This window comes from Rhamphochromis longiceps, linkage group LG10 (assembly GCF_057381845.1).
Source record: "Rhamphochromis longiceps isolate RC_006_pf linkage group LG10, R_longiceps_female_GT1.1, whole genome shotgun sequence".
Taxonomy (NCBI): domain Eukaryota; kingdom Metazoa; phylum Chordata; class Actinopteri; order Cichliformes; family Cichlidae; genus Rhamphochromis; species Rhamphochromis longiceps.
Genome location: NC_140566.1, coordinates 34,520,958 through 34,539,599, shown reverse-complemented (window position 1 = coordinate 34,539,599; position 18,642 = coordinate 34,520,958). Strand labels below are relative to the sequence as shown.

Sequence of the window (18,642 nt, the reverse complement as noted above, 5' to 3'; positions counted from 1 at the left end):
AAGTATTCCATGTCATAATATTCCTCTTGTTCTCCCGAGAAGGAACTGTAACCACATAATTTCCTTTGGGGTTAATAACATATTCTGATTAGGAATTTCTGAAAAAAATATTACATTAAAACACTGTTTTAACAAATTACTTTTTAAAAGACAAGCTTTTTGATAAAACTGCATTCTGCCCAATAATCACCTAAAGCTGGATTCATGGATGAAGAGAGCCGTACGGAAGATAAGGAAGGTCAAAGGACATGTCTGCTTTTGAGCATAGGTAGGGCCAAAATGGCAGCATTCACTACGCCCATTATGTGTAAAAAGTAATGTGTAAACTTGACCTGGGAAAGGAATAATCTGCTCATCTACACAGGTCTCAGCAGACTGAAGCTTTCTTGCACTCTGACAAGAGACGAGCTCATTTGTTAACATGATGAATCTTGAAGAATCTGTCATGAGTTATTTCATTGGCTATAATGAGATCAACTGAGCAGCTGATTTTGTTTCATGTAAAAAATAATTTCAACCCAGATTCAAAAGGGTTGAAATTGGATTGAGATAGAGCAAAGTAATGTGGTTTAGTGCACTTCTAGCAAATATACATCAGTCTGCTGAGATCATGGAAAGCCTGTGTAGATTGAGCAGATGTATTTCAGCTGTGCAAGAGAAACCAAATCCCCCAGTGTAAAAGATCGAGCTTTCACATTACTTCTAATCCATAGTGGATTGTGGGTGTTGTTACTTCGTCCCTAATCCGGCTCCTTGAAAGCTGGTTTACTGATTTACTCGTCCTCAAACATGTCACCTTCCTGCTGCAATGCCTGGATCTGCTCCACCTCATCTCCCAAAAGCTCAAAGTCTAACCCTCCTTCCACAAACTTGAATCAAATCCTTTCTAGCTCTTTCAGCCCTCAGCTTTTTGAAGTATTAAAAATGGAGGTTTTAAGTCCTGCTGTCCACCACAAAGGACAATGAATAAGTTTTATTGTGAAAGGGTTAAACTTATTGTACATCTATGACATCTTAATAAACCAAATTGAAGATTGTAATGTGGAAGAAACAATTTCATCTTTAAGAGAAACAATCTCTGAAAACAGTTATCACGTAACCTCCCTGATTGCCATAGAATGTGGAAGCTGCAGTGCCTGCCATTTTGACAAAAAGTTAATGTTCTCTGTTTCTGTTATTGTAAATGAATGACATTGCAAGAATGTGTACTGCGAATTTTTTCAGTGTATCTGTTTATATTTATATCTACTTACATTTTGGGTTTTAAAGCAGTAAAGACAGCAGGAATATTGTACGAGTTTTAAAGATGCATTTTCATTTGCAGTAAGTGCTTCAAGAACAAAATAAAATGAAAAATGCTAGTTGTTTGAAAACAAAACAGACTTTGCTCAGACATCATGAGGAGGCTTTGGTGTGAGTCTTTATGATAGATGTGTTGATAGTTCACTGGTCTCCACATTTGATTTAGGCCAGGTGTTTAGACTGGATATCATCTTTGATGGAACCCTGTCAGGGATTTGTGTCCGACCTCGAATCATGTGTTAGACTAATGAGTTAATCACTATATTAAATCTTATTAAAAACAAATAAAGCTGAAATCTGTTCAGGTCCACACTGGGGCAGGAAGGTGGACGGGGCTCATGAAATTTGATTCACCAAAAAAAGAAAAAAAAGGCAGCGGTCTTCTATTACGTCCGCCACTCAGAGATAAGACTAGAGAGCTCGCGTGGGAGGTTATTCAACTTTGTTCGGTCAAAGAAGAAACAGTAACCATGAGTGGAAGGGGCAAGGGAGGCAAAGGACTCGGAAAGGGAGGCGCCAAGCGTCACCGTAAAGTTCTTCGCGATAACATCCAGGGAATCACCAAACCCGCCATCCGCCGTCTTGCTCGTCGTGGCGGAGTGAAGCGTATCTCGGGTCTGATCTACGAGGAGACTCGCGGTGTGCTGAAGGTGTTCCTGGAGAACGTGATCCGTGACGCCGTCACTTACACCGAGCACGCCAAGAGGAAGACCGTGACCGCCATGGACGTGGTGTACGCTCTGAAGAGACAGGGCCGCACTCTGTACGGCTTCGGCGGTTAAACTCATTCACACCAACTGAAAGAACTCAACGGCTCTTTTAAGAGCCACACACCTCCCTTTAAGAGCTTTGTTCTTTGATGTTTCTTATCTTGCTAATCTTCTGATTCCCAACTATGACAATTAAAAGGCATTTGATTTAATTAGTCTCACTAGTAAGGCATGTGGTAGTTACAAAGATTATCAAGGGGTCATTTGGCATGGTTGTCTCTGAACCTTCAGCCTTTTCAGTATGAAAAACGCTGGTGTAACATGGAAAAATGCAAGCAGTGACATGTTTTTCTCTAATAAGCCACACACCACGGAAGTATAGCTTCAGTGTGTTGTCTGCTAAAACTGATTAGTTCAAAATGCCATCATGAAAATTGTTGTCACGTGTTTTGTGGCTTTATTAAAGGATAGAATCAGAGGGACTTTGTTTATTCCCATGGGGGCAATTAAGAAACAACAGAGCAGCATAGCGTTGAAGATAGACCTGGCATAAACAGGCAGTAAGAGTGAGATAATAAATACTAGTGGTGTGCGGATCGATACTGAAATATCGATTCTTCCGATACCAGCAGTTTATGTTCTAGAATCGATTCTCATATTATAATATCGATATTTTAGTACTCTGGGGTAAGTTTGTTGTTTTTCCATTAAAATGAACGCAGTGGAAAGAAACTATACCATTCGGATCGTCTAATTTGGAAGGAACAACTTCCTCTTACGCCTTTCATAGTCATATGCGAAATACGGCTGTATAACTGTGTGGCAGCCCCTGGCGTGCACACTCACAACAATGGCTGAGCGCAAACAGAGTCATGTGTGGACGCGTTTTACCTCCACAAACAGCCCAGGCGTGGTTTGTGATGTATGTGGCAAGACAGTGAGGTGTTGTGGCAACACCACTGACCTCGTCAAACACCTCGGAGTAAATCACATCACAGAATATGATGAGCTTATGTTGAGGAACTGAAGAGGAGGACAGGGACAGGTGCTGCTGGGGCGAGACAGACGTCTCTCGCAGACGCACAACGTCAGCTTTTTTTTTATTTCTATATGATTATTCTGCATTATTAAGCAATGAAAACAAGTTGTCTGATGTCCTCTGATCATTATGAAGCAATATGGTTGTTGGGGGAAAACTCTGTAAAAGACCCAGGAGAAATAAAGACACAATGAGACAAAGTTACTTTCTTTATCAAACGTGTACACGGGTGAGCTGCTAAGGACAACTCACCCCATGCACAGTGGCTTGGTAATTTTTATAGGAAAGACAGTGAGAACAGGATAAGAAAATACAAAACAAATAAAATAAACAACTCCATATGTGGCGCTAGTCTCGTCAGCAGAGAGCTGGGAGAAGGCTGTGAGAGATAAAACAATCTAAAACAATATGTCCCAAAACAGTATGTCTTTGCTGAGAAAGTCTAAAAAGATAATTCTAAACTAATCTAACCATAGACAAAAGGGCATGCTTGCACATTTAAAAGAAGGTAAAGAAACATAGAAAGATTTTTCCTGTAACATTCCCTCCTGTTTTAACTTATTTTAAATGTATACAACAATTGTCTGTGAAGGTTATTTATTAAGTATCTTAAGCAATTTTTAAATTCTCAAAATGTCAGCATAGCAGAAATGGAAGTCATTTGGTCTAAAGAATAAAACAAAAGAAAATAATACAAAGAAAAACATAGTAAATGAAAATCATAGTAAATGAAAAAATAATAAAACTAAAACTACAAAAAATAAAGGATGAAAAGTAAAATGAAAAGTTTATATTTAAAAATGATGAAAACCTAATATGTAAAATGAAAACTTCAAAAAATACAAGGATGAAAACCTTATATTATAAAATGAAAACTTCAAAAAATACAAGCATGAAACCTTATACTTAAAACGATGCAAACCTTAAATTGAAAACTTTATATGTAAAATAATGAAAACTTCATATTTAAAATGGAAACTTTATGTTTAAAACTGAAGACTTCAAAAAAAATAAAAGCATGAAAACTTTATATTTAAAATGAAAAACTTTGTTTAGAACTCAAAACTTCAAAAAAAAAATAAAAGCATGAAAACTTGCATAACCTACTAATGTTTTAATCAGTGCATGATCACTTGACAAGTCATTTTTAATCACCACGTCATTTATTAGCAGCTAGTACAAGTTCTCCTCTAACAGAATTGCAACGGGATGTTGTTCTTCTTCAGGCACGGCAACATAAGCAGTCATTGTAGTTGTTATCATCTGTGAAATCATTACTCTTAGGCATGGCAACACACACAACACTAATATGAGCAGTGCTATCATGATGAGACCTAGAAGGAAAAATGGCTTTGCTACAGCAGCCAGCCATGAACCGCTGAACAGCCAGTCCAGCCAGCTTTGTGCTGTAGCTGCTCCAGGTGTGTGTTCAGTGACATATTTTTGCAGAGCGGTCAAATTCTGCAAAGCTTCATAAATGTCTCCTCCAGTTTCGTATCCATCAGGGATAAAAGTGCAACATGTTTCCCCGATCAGCTTGCAAACTCCTCCTTGTGATGCTGTTAGCAGGTCTAGTGTCAGTCTGTTCTGCAGCACCATCGTTCTGATGGCCTGCTGTTCTCCTGCTAAGGCGGTTCCCAGGGTCTTAGTCAAGTTGATGTGTCGTAGCAGAGCATATCGGTTGATTTCCACATGATCCCGCACCTCGGCAACTCCAATGCCGGGGATCAAGCTCTGTAAGAATTTCACTCCTCCTCCCCAGATGCGAAACTCTCCCAGCACTCCAGTGTCCACGGTAATGCCGAAAGAATTGGGGGAGGCGATGTCCACTTCACGTCTCTGCCGGCTGCTTGGGTGATGTGCAACACTTTGCATGAAGAAAACGTGATCTGATAATTCCACCAGGGCGCACAGACCTCCCCAACCTTCAGGGAGTGACAGATAAGCCTTGTTGCCACATAGGAAGTACCAGTCAGCCAAAACTCTGGTTCCTCTGCTGCTGGGTGCCGTCCGTGCACATCCTGTCTGGTACTGAGTCTTTGTTTATAGTGGCATTCGGTAGCTGTAGTCGGAGCGACAGTTTAGGCCCATCAGCGTCGTGTTACTGGCACAGGTGGCGTTGATTGAACAGGTCATACACTTCCTCTCGTTCCTTGGTGGGCAGAAAGTGTATATGGACTTACATAGGTGAGTAGGCAGCTCCCCCACTGCCCGCGATCCATTGTTCATCACACATACTGGCAGTTGTGATGCGTTCAGTTTGTTCAGTAGAATTACATCAGGCAGTGGGTCTGAGACTTGGGGCCAGGTCAGTAGGTAGGTCTGTCCAGAACAGTTCACATTTGTGAGTGACGATGACCTCCAGGTTGCTTTTGCTGGGATGCTGTAGTTGGCTTTGGACCAAAGAGTACCGTAGCCTGGATGTGTTGCCAGGCCCAACAGACACCAACTGCGATCTTCAGGTATGCTGTACGGCCACAGGCCAGACGTCTGTGAGGATAGGGGCATATGGGTACATGCATAGCAGTCAGTTTTGTTATTCAAATGAGCTGTAGTGTTCATAAACTGCCACCAGAAGTTAGTGGCGTAGCCATGGGGAAACTTGGTGTACTTTCCTTTGTCATACAGTGTCTGCCTTTTCTCCATATAGCGTGACTTGTTGTCCCTCATGGAAGCAAAGGTGAAGAGCCCGGCCATGGTCAGGGCCGCTGCAGTTGATAAGAGCCACCACCTCATGACGACGGAACACACCCTCCTGTCGCGAGTAGACCCCCCGGCCAGGAAAGCTGACCCCTCCACCGGGCGAGATCACAACAAGTAGGCACGCCTGCCGTCAGCTGTGTTTAGATGGCTTCACTGACTCGCCTGCAGTGACTCTGATGGACCCAGGATGGTCGTTCCGCAATTTTGCAAGCGGTCGGTGTAGTGAGGAGGACTTGGTATGGCCCCTCCCACCTGGGTGTGCTCCAGTTTTTCCTTTGGAGCACCTTGATCAGAACCCAGTCACCGGGCTTTAGTCTGCAAGACACTGGAGAAACATCATCAGGTTGTTGATTATGTACAATGATCTCTTTGTTTTCTAACAGCTTAGACATCCATTCTGCTAATGTGTTTTCTCTGATTGCTTTGTCTATTGGTTGACTGGTAATAGGCAGTGGAAACGGCCTGCCATGAATGATTTCAAATGGAGTTAGTTTATGGGAGCCTTGTGTTAAGCGCATCCACATCTTCACTAAACCCAAACATTCAGGCCACGGCCTTCCTGTTTCTGCCATGCATTTCCTGAGCCTTTGTTTTATAGTGCCGTTAGTTCTCTCTACAAGGCCTGCGCTCTGAGGGTGATAAGCACAGTGGTGTTTTATGCTGAAACCGAGTGCTTCAGAGACCTTAGTGATGACATCATTTACAAAATGAGTGCCGTTGTCTGATCGTATCAAAGCTGGGATGCCATATGTGGGTATGAAGTGATTGCACAGGCACTTTGCTACTGAAATTGCATCTGCCTTTTTCACTGGATAGATTTCCGGCCACTTTGAGAACACGTCTATAACCACTAGGGCGTATTTTGACCCTTGACATTCGCTTAGTTCAATAAAATCCATATGAATTGTGTGAAAAGGATGAGGCGGAGTTGGAAAACGGCCTCTTTGTGGTCGCAGGTTACCCTGAGCATTATATTTTTGACACGTCATGCATGTTCTGACAAATTGTTTTGCTGAGGTTTCAAAATTTACAGTGTAGAATTTACAGTGTAGAAATGAGAGTATTGTGTAGAATTTACAGTGTAGAAATGAGAGTATTGTGTAGAATTTACAGTGTAGAAATGAGAGTTGACAATACTGGTCAGTCCCCCCGTTGACAAATGCGTACAGCCATGAGTCACTAATGCCGCCATTTTGTGGAGGAATTTTGGCAACACTGGCTTGCCATAACACATCATTAAGTCGTTTGTCAGAACTGCACCGTGTTTTAGCCATTTTGCCTGCTCTGCTGTGCTTGCTGCTTTTTGTTCATTTTTCAACACATCCAGTGGAATCTGATGTGTGTTTACTGCCATCAATGTGATGTTTGCCTGTTGTGCCGCCTATTTTGCTGCTCTGTCAGCAAAATTGTTGCCTGTAGTAATGAAAGAGTCAGTAGGCGTTGTAAGAGGTTGGCATGCTGGTTTGCCAGTTGGTGTAATCATTCCTCTGGTTTTCCAGATTTTTTGCAAAATGATGCACAGCAGAGAAAACATACTGGCTGTCTATATAAATGGTTATTTGTTTATCTTTGTGTATTTCACATGCGCAACAATCTCGTGTGAAGTGACCTTCCTCTCCACGGTTCTAGCAGGCGTTGTCTCTATGTTATCTGCTGTTTCTGCGTGGCTGTCTGCGGCCTTGGTGTTTGTGACTTTGCTCGCCTCTCTGTTCCTGATAGCCACCTGCGAATTAGTGTTTTAGTCTGTTGTCAACAGTCAGCCTTATTTCTAAGTTACAGAATGCTTCTCCCTTTTTTTGGTTTTTGTTTTTTTTTTTTGGGAGAATAGATGCAACTCTACATTTTCACTTAATGGCAGTTTTAGAGAATTTCTAGTTCTTCAAACAATGCATGGATCTCACACATTTCAAACTTTCAAGTTAGGGTTGTTTCCCATTTATACAAATATATATATTTAACTTTGCATTGCTCATAGCTCACAGCTCTAAACCTAGGCATTTTTCAATCATATGCCTAATCACTATGTGTCACTGTGATTCTCAAGTATGGTCACAAGTTCGTTTAAATTCGTTTCCAAAACCAACAAAATAATCAAACAAAAACAAAAACATAAACGTGTCAGGACACAAAAGAAAAAGAGGAAAAGAAAAATGCTGCCACCCGAACAAGGCAGAAGTCTGCATATGTTGGCTTTTAATAGCATGCAGCTTGTAACATACTAGACTAATGTGCCTGTGTTAATTCAGCTCCATATTATTGTGTAAAGTTTCACTGGGTTGGGAGTGGTTTTGTGGTTGTCACATTTTTGGTGAGCCAATGGCTGGAATGAGGTTGGACTAATTAGAGGCAGGTGTACTTGATTGCACTGATACACTGGTCTACATCTAGCCCACACTACAAACACTGCTGTGTTGTTTTGTCTCTCTGTGCAGTCCAGGGCCTATTATATGCCACAGCCTAAAGGCAGCAGAGTTCCAGAGGCTTGAGTGACCACTGACTATATGCTTGCAGGGTGGTGGGTCTCCAAGGACAACTTCTAACCCTGTTAAAGGCAACATGTGGGGTGCAACTTGGCCGTGTGGCATAGCTGGCTCTGGCCTTGGGACTGTGTGTTTTTATACAATTCATAAGTGGGACACTGACTGTTTTATCTTTTATCTCTTGATATATTTTTCGTCAATAAATTATCTTTTAGAATTTTATTGACTGACATCTTTTTGCCCATGACTGAAACGGTTGGTCAGACCTAGAGTCTTTCTTTGGGCAGAATAGCAGCTTCTGCTCTAAAAGAAACAAATAAATAAAAAGAAAAGAAAATGTGTAACATGCTCATCAGCTTAGCAGTGTCTACATATTTAATTCAGCTTCTCAATCCTGTAGTTTTAGCTGTTGTCTACAGGGTTTTGCTTATTGGTTGTTATTATAGGTGTGCTTTATATCTCAGCAATGTGTCATTCTAGAATGATAAGTTTCAAGCTGGTCAAGTGCCTCTATGCACTTCATTAGTTTAGTTATTCTCTGTATTGTCTTCATCTCACATGTCATTACACTGAGTTTCAGCAAACCTTAAGCTTGATGCAGACTGCTGCTTAACAATTATCCACCTCACATCATAACCGATTAAGGTGCCTCTTCATATTAATATTATGTCATTGTTAATATTATCCTCTTTGTCTTATATGACAGCAATAGCATATTATAATATTTTATCAGTGTGTACCACTATACTACTACTGAGCCAATTTGATAGTTAGGATCATCTTATTCAGCAAACAGATAATTTTGAATTCATCCAATCTGCGGTCACATTTGTTCTCTCTATTGCATGGCGGACCAGGCAGGTCTATTATAATATATTATTTATATTTTATTTTGTATCCATCAAGGGCTTCAGATGACCTGCAGAATCATCCTTTTCCCAAGGTGGAGACAGTTACCTTTTCACACACTGTCCTTGGCTGAACAGTGACACAGCCTTAATATACTTTATTTATGTTATTAAAATATTTTCGTGTGAATTATTTGCTTTATATTCATTTTATACATTGTGGGCATGGTCATCATGCCAACTGTGTTTCATTGATAATATCACTTTACAGGTTGTTATCCTTGCTATTATTAATTTCAAATACTCTAAAGATAATTTCTACTGTAATTTTCCCTTTGTTCATCTTTATTTCGTACTTTTTATATTTATATCTACTCAGTGGGGTCTGTTTTCAACCCTTTTAAACTACTTCAAACTACTTTGATCTCTAGTTTTCACTTAATAAGGGATTATTAAGTTCTTCCTGATATGGGTGGTGCTGCAGATGCGGCTGCAGGAATGAGTGATGGCTTTCTAAAAGGGTTGTGGGCACTGCACAGTGTCTCGTCTTCTGGTTTTACTAAACTGGCAGTTGAGTTCTATTCTTCTGACTGTTTATATTTTGTTTTCTTAAATCTCTCAGTTTACAGACACTGTTTTTGTCCGGCGTCTGGACTTTTCTTTTCTCACCACTGCTCGTCAGGAGTGAGTTTTAATTTCACTTGCTTGATTACCCATCTTATTTATGTATTTACTTATTTTTGTTTAAGTAATATATACACAATACAGCTGCTATCACCTTCGCTGGTATTAGAGACGAGAGTGGTTGCTCACACGCCCTTCTACTTTCGGACTATTTCCAAAAGCGGTGTGAACTTTACGAGACGGAACTCGACCGTTCTCTCAACTCACCAGCACGTCAGTGAATAGCAGTAAAAGAAAAACACAGTAGGAGCAGCTCAGTCTCTTATTGGACCGTGAAAAGTCAGCTTGCTCCGTTAGTTACAACAATACACACATACATTCACATTCACACTTATTCGCGCGATCGGAACCCTTATAATAAGGGGAGCTGCCAGTCTTTCCGTAGACGAGCTACTTATTCCCTTGACCCAGCTGGGGGGAGCTACTCAGAGCTCCAAACCTAACCCACAAGAGTGGGGAGCTTCCAGTCGACGAGCTCCAAGCTACCAGCCGACGAGCTACTTTAAACCCACAGAGGTGGGGAGCTTCCAGTCGCGACGAGCTACTTTCGCTATTTTAAATTCCCTGAATTTAAAATACGATTTTACGCAAGATTGTGTCAGTGTGTCTGTATCTACCTGGTCAGTGTCGCCGGGTCTGGTCCACCTCGATCGGGCCCCACCACCGTGGGTCGCTTTCTAAGAACGTTGGCCAAGACTCGAATTTAACGCCCTTGGTCTTTGACCACACACCTAGTGTGTGGGCTGTCGACAGACGAGCAACGTGGACTGGTCACGGAGATGGGACACGATGGAGGCGCTCCGGCTCCGAAGGACCAAGAAATGTTGGGGGAAAACTCTGTAAAAGACCCAGGAGAAATAAAGACACAATGAGACAAAGTTACTTTCTTTATCAAACGTGTACACGGGTGAGCTGCTAAGGACAACTCACCCCATGCACAGTGGCTTGGTAATTTTTATAGGAAAGACAGTGAGAACAGGATAAGAAAATACAAAACAAATAAAATAAACAACTCCATATGTGGCGCTAGTCTCGTCAGCAGAGAGCTGGGAGAAGGCTGTGAGAGATAAAACAATCTAAAACAATATGTCCCAAAACAGTATGTCTTTGCTGAGAAAGTCTAAAAAGATAATTCTAAACTAATCTAACCATAGACAAAAGGGCATGCTTGCACATTTAAAAGAAGGTAAAGAAACATAGAAAGATTTTTCCTGTAACAATGGTTATGTTATTATTACAATTACATAATACAATTATATATTGTATTATGAAATGCAATGAAACATTAAGTTTTTGGACAGAGTATTGGATCAGTATCGCCAATACCCCCCTGAATTTTACTTGGTATCGGATCGGAAAGGAAATCAGTGGTATCGCATATCACTAATAAATAAATACGCAATATACACAAATTACAGTTTTGAAATTAAAGTGACTGAAAGGTGAATAATTAACTGAGTAAAGTGTCGGCAGTATAAAAAGAGTGTAGTTTATGTATATGGGTGTAGGGAAATGGTCTTAATCTGCTGGAGTTAAAAAGCAGAGTGGCTTTGGGGACAAAGGTGGCTCTCCTCCTTTCAGTCTTGCAGGAAATGCAGAGGTGTCACCCAGAGGGGAGCCATTGAAATGCGGGGTGAAGAATGTGAGAGGGGTCGTTGATGATTTTGGCTGCCTTTCTAAGGGCCTATTGGCTGAAAACCTGTGCCAGAGTTCTGACAGGCAGGCCAATGATTTTAGAGCACTCTGCTGCCGGGTGCTGCAGTCTGTTCCTGTATGAAGGCTGAGGGAGTGGAACCAGCAGGTAATGGATGGTCATGATGCTTTCCAGGAAGGTGTAGTAAAAAAGTCATCATGATGGGTGTGCTGACTCCAAAGGAGCTGAGTTTCCCAAGGAGGTATAGCTGTTGGTGGCACTTCTCGAGAATCTCCTCAGTGTTGGCAGAGAATTTCAGAAGGTTATCAAAGATGGTCCCCAGGTATTTGTAACTCAACTACCTCCACTGGCTTCCCGTGGATGGTGGTGGTGACTGAAGCAGCCAGATCCCTCTGCCTACTGGAGAAGGTCACCACCATCTCTTTGGTTTTGCTCACGTTCAATTCAATTTTGGTGCTGTCACACCACTCTACAAACTCCTGCAGAGCGGCCCGTGGTGTTGTGAGGGGATACACAATTAAAGCATATATAGAATAATTAAACAACAATGATCTCTGGTTCAAATTCACAAAGATGGTGGTGGCACTTAAGTTGTTGCTGGAAATTTTGAGGCAGCATCTTAACCGTCACAGTTGTTGAAAGATGTTTTTTTTAAGCCTTTATTTTCAAGTTACATGGCAATTTACATCAAAGCACATGTCAAGACATAACAATTTGCAACACACACACAGAAAGAATAGAGATAAAAAAATACTCAAAATTATTTATCTATTCATATGTTTAAAAGATCCCAAGGTAAAGGACTATTGTTCTTCTGTTTTCTCCTCCTCAGATCTGGAAAAATGTTTTTACCAACAGCCTCATTACTAATCATTTTTTTGTTTCCCAACCACTTTAGTTCTTGTTTTCCAAATGTGGGTATTAACAATACACATGATTAACCAGAAAAGCCATCTTTTACTATCAAACATTTTTCTTACTTTATAGCTTTTATGTTGTTATCAATGTCAAATCCCACCCTAGCCATTTGTTGTCTAATTTCTGTTCTATAACAAGATCACAGCAGATGTTCCAACGTTTCATCCCCAGCACACTGTGACTTTGGACATTCCTTAGTAGTAACGTAGAAGCTTCAATGGACTACTGCTCCAAAGCAGTGAAAGAGCAAAGAAAGAGCAACCCTGATACACCTTAAATATATGAATACATAATCTTTTAGGACGTGTTGCGTTGCAGCAAGTAAAGTAAAGGATTATATTTGTACTTTTTTTTTCTCTGATTAGAAATTGTACTACACATTTCTTTCAGTTTGATTTCCAATTAAAGCTGGACACAAACATATGTGGTTTGAGAAATCAGAACATGAACAAGTAACAATGAAGCAGCACAAATTCTCTTATGTCCCAAATACCTCTCTGTTTCCCTAAAACACTGCATAAATGTCATGAAACCTGCTTTCTCAGCATCACTGAAAGAGGCGAGCCGCATTTCATAGGTTAAATTAAACAGAGGGCTGTTGCCGAGGTTTCCTTTACTTTACATTGTGCGACTGCCAGTAACTTTTCACCCACTAAAGAAAGGGAGCAACAGCTCGACCAATGACAGGCGGGGATCTGCACAGCCTTATTTGCATACAGCGGAAATAAAAGAGAGCCGCTCTGCACTGACGGGCACATTCTCTGCTGGGAAGTAGCGACGAAGGAAAATGCCTGAACCTGCAAAGTCCGCGCCCAAGAAGGGCTCCAAGAAAGCCGTGACCAAAACCGCCGGCAAGGGCGGCAAGAAGAAGAGAAAGACCAGGAAGGAGAGCTACGCCATCTACGTGTACAAGGTGCTGAAGCAGGTGCACCCCGACACCGGCATCTCCTCCAAGGCCATGAGCATCATGAACTCGTTTGTCAACGACATCTTCGAGCGCATCGCCTCTGAGGCCTCCCGCCTGGCTCACTACAACAAGCGCTCCACCATCACCTCCAGGGAGATCCAGACCGCCGTGCGCCTCCTGCTGCCCGGTGAGCTGGCCAAGCACGCCGTGTCCGAGGGCACAAAGGCCGTGACCAAGTACACCAGCTCCAAGTAAACTGCAGCTCTGCTGCATCCATCCAACGGCTCTTTTCAGAGCCACCCACTTCTTCTGAAGAGCACCTCCTTGTGGCCTTAAATGTAAAATAAGCTTGACAATCATCTACTCAATCGCAACTGTCGAATCGCCATTAAAACGTTTTTGTGTTGCTACAGTATATAACTGTCTTCCCACATACATCGCACACAGCATCATTTCTATGCTGAATGTAAATACATGATCTGTGAACAAAGTCAAGTTTGCGTGTTTTCTGTCTTGGCTTCTTATTGGCTGCACTCTTGCGGAGGAGTAGCACACACATGAATAGGAGGCAGAAGGCAATTGTAGTCCCTATTAACAGGGTACTGCCCACTATCCTGCTAAGTAGTGTTTACTTTTATCTGTATGTTGCATTTACGATTAAAAATAAATTTAATCAAATTAGATATTTATTTTTTCATATGGGAATTGATCTTGCAACATGAAACTACGGTATTGGAAGTATTGATATTTCAGGATCGCTCCTCATGCCTCAGCCAGTGAGTGAGACGGTAGACAACGGTGAGAAGGAGAGTCGTGCCACAAGAGCCGGCTCTCTGAAAACAGCCGAACTTTCCATCAGTAGTCGCAACTGTGGCTTACTGTTTTCCAAGTGCGTTAAATAATCCACATGGCAAACAAGAACAAACTTTTACTGTAAGTAAAATGCCTTCAGAATGTAAGACATGAACATGTCAACTTGTATCAAGTTAGAACAACAGGAAAAACTGGGCTTTGGCAGTAAAACCGGTTTGACTCGGATCGCATTTAAAACCAAAGCAGGATCCACTTCATCTAAACAACAAACCCTTTCTGCAGGATTATTAATCTGATTAAGTTATAAAACAATTGAAGATATTTACTGTATGAAGAAAATTGCACATAAAAATAGCTGGACTGATGTCTACATTTCTTAACCTATCAAGATAAGCCTATCACTTTATTTTTCTTTACACTGGTTTGAATATCACTGTAGTGATATGTTGTTTCCGTGACATAAAAGTATTATATTTTACAATAATATATTATTATATAATATTTATTATTATAAAATTACACATGTAAGACATGAATCCTTACAATAACTACATTATACAGAAGCCCAATAAAGGATTTTAAACAAAGGTCCATCCAGGCTGTGTTTATATTATTAACTAAACTAATTAATAATGACGACCGTTGTATTTTATTGTTCTAAAATTAGTCTTTAATCTTTTTTAAACGTACTTTTAATCTCGTATCCATAAAGGCGCACATTTCAACCGCCTTGAAGGGAGTGGTTTCCTTTAAATTTTCAAATTCTCTTGGTCCAATAGCTGGGCTGATCCCGAACACGCGGGATACTTGTCTGAACCAATCAGCGCTACCCTAGCGCTGCCTGTTCCTATATAAGCGCGCGAGTCACTCCGCTGAAGTATTCGTCTTTTGCTGAGAAGACAAGTGACTGCATAAGGAAGAAAATGGCCAGGACCAAGCAAACCGCTCGTAAATCCACCGGAGGAAAAGCTCCCAGGAAGCAACTCGCTACCAAGGCTGCCCGTAAGAGCGCCCCAGCCACCGGAGGCGTGAAGAAGCCCCATCGTTACAGACCTGGTACCGTTGCTCTGAGGGAGATCCGCCGCTACCAGAAGTCCACCGAGCTGCTAATCCGTAAGCTTCCGTTCCAGCGCCTGGTCAGGGAGATCGCTCAGGACTTTAAGACTGATCTGCGCTTCCAAAGCTCAGCTGTCATGGCTCTGCAGGAGGCTAGCGAGGCTTACCTGGTCGGTCTGTTTGAGGACACCAACCTGTGCGCCATCCATGCCAAGAGGGTTACCATCATGCCCAAAGACATCCAGCTGGCCCGCCGCATTCGCGGAGAGAGGGCTTAAACTGTTGAGACCAGTTTACACAAAACACAACGGCTCTTTTAAGAGCCACACATCTTCAGTAAGAGAAAAGGTTCGGGTTTTTTTTTTTTTTTTTTTTTTTTTTTATAAATAATAAAACTGCACTGGGTTATAACGAAGTGTTTGGGGAAAACACTTCATCAGATTGCCTGAAGCCTTATGTCACCCAGTGGGAGGCAATTGAAATTAATTACATAAGTCAAATTTCCATTACTTAAAATTGTTTTGTGATTGATGCTTATGACAAATATCTTAAGATGGCCAAGAAAAAAGGTTGGGTGTTTGTAGTGTTTAAGAACCAGACCTAGTCAAGTTAATTTGTTAGTACTTTACTTTTTTTAAAACTAACTTTATTTAAAGTAAACAAGTTTACATATAAAATGCACATACACATACAATTACATATACAAAAGGGAGGAAAATCTAGCATCTGAGTCCACACAACGTTCACAAGACTTACAGTTTTAATTCGTTCCAGGGGAAAACTTTCCCAAGTTTCAGGTCCATTGTTCGTCTTCTCCGCAGGTCTGTAATGATATGTTTACTCACCACATCACTACTTATCATCTTTTGTTCAAGTACTCCTTTGGCACGAGTTTTCCAAATATGTGTGTTTATTACACACATTACTAACCAAAAGAGTCTCCTTTTGTCGTCACACATTTTTTCTTTAAACAAACCATATTTAACTGCTTTAATATTAACATCCACATCATAGCCAATTTCTGTCATTTTCTGCCTGATCTCAGTTGTCCTATAACAATCCAATAGGAGATGTTCTAGGGTCTCATCTTCATCACAGCCTGTCATAGGACATTTCATGGTGGTAACAAAACAACTCCATTGTACCACTGCTCTCACAGGGAGGCGCCCGAGCGAGATGAGCCATACCACGTCTCTCATGCTTTCAGATAATAATTTGTCTTGTATATTTTTAACTATTGAAAGGTTTTCTTCATTTGCATACTTATATTGAATTACACCTTCATTTTTGGTTTCATTAATTTTTTTATAGATATTTTTCGTATTATCTTGGAGAATATTTAAACTATATTGTTCCCATTGACTTGATAAGTCACCGAACATAAGTCTGTGGTATGGAACACCCGCTCTGGCCCTGCCTCTTTTCTTTTGCCACAATTGCTCCTTCCCTCGAACCCACGGGGCACCCCGAGAAATTGCGCTTTGAGTAATTTTTATAAAAGGAATTCGCAAAACAATCTCTAAGTCTGGGGCTCCCAAGCCCCCGTGCTTCCTACTCTTGTACATAAATTTTCTCTTAGTCACTTCTCGATTGGATCCCCAGATAAATTTAATGCACATCTAGTACTTTACATGGCTGTACCATGACTACTTGTCTGCAAAGGATGATCCTGCAGGAAGGGTGCTAAATGAAAAGGGGAAGTCTAAGATGCAAGTGGCAGGGAGTCTGTCAGAAGTTGCCCCACAAGATGTTTGTTTTTGTTGAATATGATGGAACGAAGAATTGCACTTTTTACCTCGTGGGATAACATAATTGAATAATACAAAATAAGCTCTCAAGTAAGACGGTGTGCATGCAGTTATCATTTCTTCCAAAAAATGCTAAAATAAAGAGAACGCTAAAACAAATTGCACACAGTGTGTACAAATTTCCTGCTCCGTCTTGGTCTCAGGATGTATAGAGGCAAGAATCAGGTGCACCCAAAGGGAATAAGTGCATTAGCACTTATTAGCTGAGCACGAAGAGGGAGCGTGAGAGACTAACAGAGCTGCAGTAGAGCATCACATATGGTCATTGGTAACTTTATTGTCCCCAGTAGGAAATTGATTTGCAGTCTGTCCGTACAGAGAGACAAAAACAGCCCAAATTTTATCATCAAAAATGTGCAGTGGCAACACCCTTATGGTTTAGTACAACAGCAGCTGGTATAAAGAGACACTCTTTGTCTTCACTGCAGGCACTTTACACCAACGACCTGAGGGAAGCAGCTGAAAATCAATCAAGAGAGGACGCTCTGAGCATAATATGACAGAGGTTGCCTTCCTCAGCACCTTTAGCAACTTGCAAGACCAAGATTATTGTTACTACAGGACTCAAGTCACAACATAAATGTAAAAGTTTTAGAAACCCATGGATTTTATTCTAAGTTAATAAACTGTTGCAACCAGCAGAGCATATAAGCAATAATTTTATATCTCTACAAAGTCAGCTTCAGGTGTTCCTTCATCTCACCAGGTGTATCAATTAGCAGATGAATTGAGGTAACGCCTGAAGAGTATTTCATTGACGCCGACATGCAGGGGTTGCACAAGATCATAACACTATTACAGGGGTATGGGCTCAAAATGTGGTCATAAATATTTTGTACTTGTAAATCGGTGGCACGGTGGTTAGTACTGTTGCCGCACAGCAAGAAGGTCCTGAGTTCAATTCCACCATCAGGCCGGGGTCTTTCTGTGTGGAGTTTGCATGTTCTCCCCGTGTTTGCGTGGGTTCTCTCCGGGTACTCCGGCTTCCTCCCACTGTTCAAAGACATGCAGCTTGTGGGGATAGGTTAATTGATTAATCCAAATTGTCACTAGGAGTGAATGTGAGTGTGAATGGTTGTCTGTCCCTGTGTGTTGGCCCTGCGACAGACTGGCGACCTGTCCAGGGTGTACCCCGCCTTTTGCCCTATGACAGCTGGGATAGGCTCCAGCGCCCCCCGCGACCCTGAAAAGCGGAAGCGAATGGATGGATGGATGGAAATCGGTTTTGTATGTGTAAAATAAATAAATAAAAATAATAAAAAAATTTGTGTATGCGTAAAAAAGATTTGTATGTGAACTTAGCCAACCCCCCCCTGCAAGTTACAAGTACGAATTTTGACCCTATTTTTCTTCCTTTTGTCTGATTGGTCAATGTCATGTCAATCACAAATGTAACAATCCAATCAGAGAACAGATGGGTTTGGCTGTCGGAGGGGCGCTTTTTTTGAACTGCAGTCAAACACTGAGCTTCAGTACAGATTCAAGTTGCAGCTATTTATATGTCTTATCACCTTAAATCTCCACTCAAAGACACTCAAGTATCTTTGACAGTGTGTATATAGATGTATCATAAATAAGAGACAAATGTTGTTCCTTCAGTATGTTGGCATCACTAAATTTGGTTCAATGCTTACATATATGTATAAAAAAACAAAATGTGCGAGCTGTGGTAACTGTGTCTGATAGAATGAAGAGTCGACTGATATATGAAATATTCCTT

At 41.2% G+C, this 18,642-nt stretch overlaps 3 protein-coding genes and 1 pseudogene across 3 annotated transcripts; 3 read left to right on the top strand and 1 right to left on the bottom strand.

Moving 5' to 3' along the window:
- Window positions 1-1,757: 1,757 nt before the first annotated feature.
- LOC146661293 (histone H4) lies at window positions 1,758-2,171 on the top strand. The gene has a single exon (XM_085419713.1). The coding sequence runs from the start codon at window positions 1,773-1,775 to the stop codon at window positions 2,082-2,084; it is 312 nt and encodes a 103-aa protein (XP_085275839.1). The 5' UTR covers window positions 1,758-1,772; the 3' UTR covers window positions 2,085-2,171.
- Window positions 2,172-3,319: 1,148 nt separating this feature from the next.
- Window positions 3,320-5,802, bottom strand: LOC146661292 (uncharacterized; annotated as a pseudogene).
- A 6,823-nt stretch (window positions 5,803-12,625) lies between these two features.
- On the top strand, window positions 12,626-13,984 carry LOC146661291 (histone H2B 1/2). The gene has a single exon (XM_085419712.1). It carries the CDS (start codon window positions 13,126-13,128, stop codon window positions 13,498-13,500), a length of 375 nt encoding a protein of 124 aa, XP_085275838.1. The 5' UTR covers window positions 12,626-13,125; the 3' UTR covers window positions 13,501-13,984.
- A 973-nt stretch (window positions 13,985-14,957) lies between these two features.
- Window positions 14,958-18,055, top strand: LOC146661290 (histone H3). The gene is made up of 2 exons (XM_085419711.1): window positions 14,958-15,462; window positions 17,351-18,055. The coding sequence occupies exon 1, from the start codon at window positions 14,982-14,984 to the stop codon at window positions 15,390-15,392; it is 411 nt and encodes a 136-aa protein (XP_085275837.1). The 5' UTR covers window positions 14,958-14,981; the 3' UTR covers window positions 15,393-15,462; window positions 17,351-18,055.
- The last annotated feature ends 587 nt before the right edge of the window (window positions 18,056-18,642 follow it).